The sequence below is a fragment of the Marmota monax genome, unplaced genomic scaffold (assembly GCF_021218885.2).
Source record: "Marmota monax isolate L192 unplaced genomic scaffold, Marmota_monax_Labrador192_F-V1.1 WCK01_AAM20220418_F8-fsc00121, whole genome shotgun sequence".
NCBI classification, from domain to species: domain Eukaryota; kingdom Metazoa; phylum Chordata; class Mammalia; order Rodentia; family Sciuridae; genus Marmota; species Marmota monax.
The window spans coordinates 1641619-1646903 of record NW_026693351.1 but is presented as its reverse complement, the minus strand read 5'-3'; the positions used below and the strand labels follow the sequence as shown (position 1 = coordinate 1646903).

The window sequence follows — 5285 nt, the reverse complement described above, 5'->3', positions numbered from 1 at the left end:
GGGAAGGGACCAGCCACTGTGTGAGGCTCAGTTGTAAGATGGGAGACTTTTTTTTTTGAGGTGAGCTTGGAAAGAAGGGTGCATGCCAGATAGCCAAGGAGGGGGAGCAGGGGCTTTTGTAACTGTGGTGTCTCAGTGTCTGCAACCCTACCTCCCCCTTCGTGGGCAAATCCTCTACTGCGTGAGTTTGGGTGAGTCCTGCCTCTTCCTCCAGAGCTACAGAAGCAAGAGCTCTTCTCACATCCTGGAGGCTACAGAATGAACATACATCTGAGGCTTACTCCACCATATTCCTGACGGTCCCTAAGGTATGACCTTGACTGCGTTTCCAGCTATACAACTTCCCAAGATCCCTGTGTGCTTGCTGAATTTGACCCCAGCCTTCCTGCCTATCTGTGAATACCTGTGTCCTCATGGATTCTTTTCTAAGTCAGAGCCCTGGAGAGGGCTGGGGGAAGGCCCGACTCCACTCCGCTCTCCTGTATCCCACCACCTGCTGCCTGGCTGCCCTCCCTGCACCTGGCCTTGACTTCCCATGGTACCCAGAATAACCCCGCAGAGAAGCACCTTCATAAAACTGTCCCGCAAGAGCTGCCAAGCCTCACCAATTCACTGAGGAGCCTGAATGCAGGGTCCTCCCCTCACACTTCAGGTCCTCAACAGATTCCTTGAAATGGCAACAACTTAAACATTACTTAAAAATTAAAGAAAATTTGTAAAACAGAAGGCAAGAAAATAATTCATGATCCACCATATGTTTTGTAATTCCTTTAGAATGACCTTGCAACCAAAGAGGTCACAGGTGTGGCTGTGTGTTTTGGCCACCAGAACGCAGACGTAACATAAGTCACATACGTGAGCAGGACATAATACGCTGCACTGTAGAGACGTAGAATAGACATGAACTATATTTGTGCTTGAAAGGTTTAGCTTAGCCTCCTTGTTTTTCTGCCATGAGAAAGAGGAACACAGCTCAGGGAATGTTGTACCTTCAGCCAGGCCCCAGGTCAGACTCTTGCCTGGAGTGTGGTTGCAGGCCACTGAGGGTCTGGGGTTGTTCAGCAGTAAAAGTTGTTTTGCAGAAGAAACTAGACTGACAGAATTGACATGCTAAGTTCCGTGGAGTCACTGTGCCCTGATCACATAATAAACCCTCAGGCACAGCTGAGGTTGCACTGACTTCAGATCAACAACAGTTCCACAACCTGTCACTTGGCTGTTTTTATCCAAGTATGGAGACAAGACAAGGGCCTGGCAGGGGACAGCTTAAGGTGGGAAGCTGTCACCACACTTCATGCACTGGCTCATCCACACCGCACACTGTGGGAGAGGAGATGATGACGGCTGGGTGGGAGTAGAGAGGGACCCACCAGGGTTAAGGGACTACGCCAGCTACCAACAAGCCCTTACCCGGAACCTGTAGCCAGGAGGGGCTGGTGATCCCCCTGTAGCCCCCAAACCCCACCCCACCCCCCAATTCCTCCAACACCTGCTCCTTCACTGCTCAATTTTAATGATCTTATCAGTTATCTTTGGGGGGCTAAGGGGAACCGAGAGGGGAGCACCTGGCTCCTAAAAACAAAGATGGGCCTCAAGTTCCAGGTAAAGGTCACTGTGAAGCTAGCGGCACCTTCCCACGGGTTTCCCACAGCTGCTCTCAGCTCTTCCCTCTAAGGCACATGGCTGTGATGAGCACCATCTACTCACTGCCATGGGAGGCGAGGCTCGCACTTTCCATATACACTCCCAGTGGGCAGGAGCCACATCCCCACTGCTCTCCATTGTATCCCCAACTGCCCAGCACAGTGACTGGATCAGTGTAGGTCCTCGTTCCCACATTCAGCTAGCAGGTGTAAACCACCGTGAGAGGGCTATGGGAAGGGGAAATGCTGTTGCAGCCAACATACCCCAGCTGTGGCGTCCTCAGGCCAGCAGGCACTCAGCTCTCTAGGACTGGCTTCTCTGTCACTAGCCATGTGGACTAAGAATATTACTTTAAGATGGGACAAAAATGGTGAATTTAGGTTTATCTTTTTCTTGAAATGGAACAGGTCTGCCTCATAGCTAGAGCAAAGGGTGTAGTTATGTACTCACAACATGGAGAATAGCTTAGAAAATTTTAAATAAGTTGCTAATAAAAGTGGGTTCCCTGTCGTCTTCTCCCAGTAATTTGAGCACTCCTTTTCAAAGTGTTTATTTGTTCTCAGTCAGAATATCACTTTTGAAGGGTCTGGCTCTACCCTTCTGATTCCCTGGTGTACCACCAGTATCTGAACAAACACTGTACTTTCCTAAAAATAAAACCTGAACTATTGTTTCTCTACGGCTGACAGACCAAAAAGTCTGGACCTTAAAATAAAAGTCATCTTTTGACTATTTTTGGTTAAGGCTACTATCTTCAGCTTTTCAATGACAAGTAATGCTTTACATCACAACAAACTAAAATTCTAACACCCTGAGAAATGGACAACCACTTGCTGACTTTGGTTGTTCCTCAAGAGTTGTTACTACTTGTGGAAAAATTTGAGGTGGTAAACATCAGTATCACTTTATGGCCTGGTACCACACTGTGTCCAAAGGGTGGTGGCTCCTCCCTCTACTAACAGGTACTAAGAGACCTTAAAATTGAATATTCAGGTCCACAGGATTTTCAACTCCTACATTTATACCTAGTACTTCGATATGATCCCACAAGAGGGTACATATGAACATCTTATGCAGTCTTTATGTACATCTGCAATAGACATTTATCTTCACATAGAAACTTAAAAAAATACTTTAACATAATACACTGTACTGCAGAGAACTAGAATATATTACACTGCTAAAATATTCATATAAATACTATATATGCAGATTCACTCCATTAGAAAAATTCGTCTATTACAATATTAAAGACCAGTATCAGCAAAGCCCAAAGAAAAACTATCTTAACAGTGGGGACACTAGAAATAACAACTATGAGGTTTATAAACCAGTGGTGGAAAGAGAATTCTATATATTTGCTATTCTGTCATAACAGGCACAATAATCTGAAATACAATTTTACAGACTAGCAATGTATAAAAATACTTTTGAAACAATACTGTTGACAGGTATACTAGCACTTAAAAACAACAACCACCATCAAACAGTTGTGTAGTTATTTCTTTTGAGGACCTACTAAAACAACTTACTGCCCTTGGCTAGCTCTTAAACACCGACCTGGAAAGCAAGTTCTATCACCCATGTGCACACCACACAGACACAACCACAGATTAAAACAATCTCCTCTATCTATGGTGCATACTGATGAGTCACTGATCCGCATCAATCTCACAAGGCATGAGCTGATGTGTTTGGAGCCTGTTTCCAGTTCCAGGTTTGGGATGGATGAACAAAGAGGCAAAAGCAAGGTGGAATTTGTGTGTGTGTATATGGTTTCTATTTCACGTAAGGGCCTTGGGTGGAAAAGCGCTTAGTCTGGCATATCAATATTTAACTTGGGGGGTGGAGGAACATATTTTCCAGGGCTCTGTGTTATAACCACCCTGGCCTTCTTTCCAAACATTGGAGCAATTTTTGGAGCTTCTGGACCGGATGTTTCCTCAGCATCTTCGCTATCTTCATGATGGAGATCATATGAAATGTTCCCATATTCTCTTAAAAATGGGAAAATTTCAAGCAGAAACTGACAGAAATCTCTGCGAATACCAAACCACCAATGATTGCCTCCTTTTCGCCTAAACGTTGTAGCCATCAAAGTTATTAACGAGAGCCAAAGGGGGACAAAGATGGAGATGTAAGAGAATGTATTGTGCCCATCCAATCTGTGAACCAGTAGGACCTCAAAAGTGAGCAGAGGCACGACAATCGTTATCCAGCTGATGGCCATGGTGACATGTGTTCTTCGCTGTTCGGCTACCACATCCAGGGATCGCAGGAACAGAAGGGACCAGACGATGTAATACAGGACGACCAGGCAAAGAAACGACATGAGGATCCACAGGGGGACGAACACCACCAGCCACGGCCAGTGGATAATCCTGTCCAGCCTCAAGGCAATAAAGATGAACTGCAGGATGTTGACTGAGCACAAGATCTCTAGCTCCAGCGACCTATCGTGTCGGAAGCCCCAGACGCAGGCGGCCACAGACACCGGGGAGACGAAGAAGAGTGGCATGAAGACCAGCAGCCAGAAGTGGGTCCCTCTCTCCACACGGTCACAGACTAGGACTTCGAACATGAGCAGCAGCAGGTGGATGCCTACTGCGATCAGCATGGCTTTGAACTCTACGCAGGCCTCCCCCTCGGTGCGGTAGCGAGGGTTGCGGGCCCAAACGCCAGCGCCCACCGAGGCGCCCGCGATGACCAGGAGCTTCCACAGCCATATGGGGGCGAAGACGGCCCAGTAGCTCCACTGGATGATGCCGTCCAGACGGAGGGGCAGCAGCACGGAGAAGAGCAGCAGGCAGGCGTAGATTAGGAACTTACTCGGGTTGAAGTCCTGGAACAGGCCCCTGGGGTTCATGGCGGAAGCCGCCGTCCACCTGCCCGAGCCTTCTGCTCACGCGGCTCGGCGCCCGCGTCCCTGCAGCTCCCAGGGCCCGCCGCCTCCTTGGCTTGGGCTGCCCCGGCTCTAGGTGGACATCGGCGGGGGCCAGCCAGGAGGAGGCTCTGAGCCGCGGCACCGAGACCGGAACACGTGCGCACGCGGTCACGTGACCTGGCCGGAAGCACGCTGGGGCACGGCGTGCGCGGGCCCGGGGCTGCGCGGCGTCTACGAGGGGGGCGCTGCCTCGGCCCCGCCGCCAGCTGGGTGGGGGCCCGCTCTGTTCGCTTTCATTCCGCACCCATCAGGGAAGGCACCTGCTGCGTGCAGCGCCCGGAGGGGCCGGGAGCGCTACCGAGTCCTCACCTGGCGCGTAGGCAGCGACCGGGCAGCGACCTCAGGCGGACGCTTCCTGGCGGCGGCCGGAACGAGGAGGCGGGATTGAGCTCATATCCTCCCAGCCGGCTCGGGGGCGGGGCGGGGGCGGAGCCCGGAGAGGGCAGGGGCGGGGCCTGGAGGCGCCGTCGTCTCCGTGCTCCTCTCTCGCCTGCAGCTCGCTGCCTCTCTCCGAGTACAAATCTGGGGTCTCTGCTTCCCGCGGCGAAGCTCCGGTGCCAGTGCGCGGAGTAGGGGACGGCATGGACACGAGCAAAGGCGGGGGCCGGCGAGTGTGAGCAAGGGAGTGGGTGCCGGTGACCGTATGACTGCCGAGGACGCATGTACACTTGTGAAGACCAGTGTGGGCCAGCGCGGG

General features: G+C 50.9%; 1 protein-coding gene across 1 annotated transcript; it reads right to left on the bottom strand.

Moving 5' to 3' along the window:
- Positions 1-2178: 2178 nt before the first annotated feature.
- Positions 2179-4958, bottom strand: Tmem185b (transmembrane protein 185B). The gene has a single exon (XM_046456867.2). It carries the CDS (start codon positions 4508-4510, stop codon positions 3458-3460), a length of 1053 nt encoding a protein of 350 aa, XP_046312823.1. The 5' UTR covers positions 4511-4958; the 3' UTR covers positions 2179-3457.
- Positions 4959-5285: the final 327 nt, after the last annotated feature.

Excerpts from the sequence above, each read along its gene's own strand:
- Tmem185b (XM_046456867.2), bottom strand. The coding sequence starts at position 4,510 with ATGAACCCCAGGGGCCTGTTCCAGGACTTCAACCCGAGTAAGTTCCTA.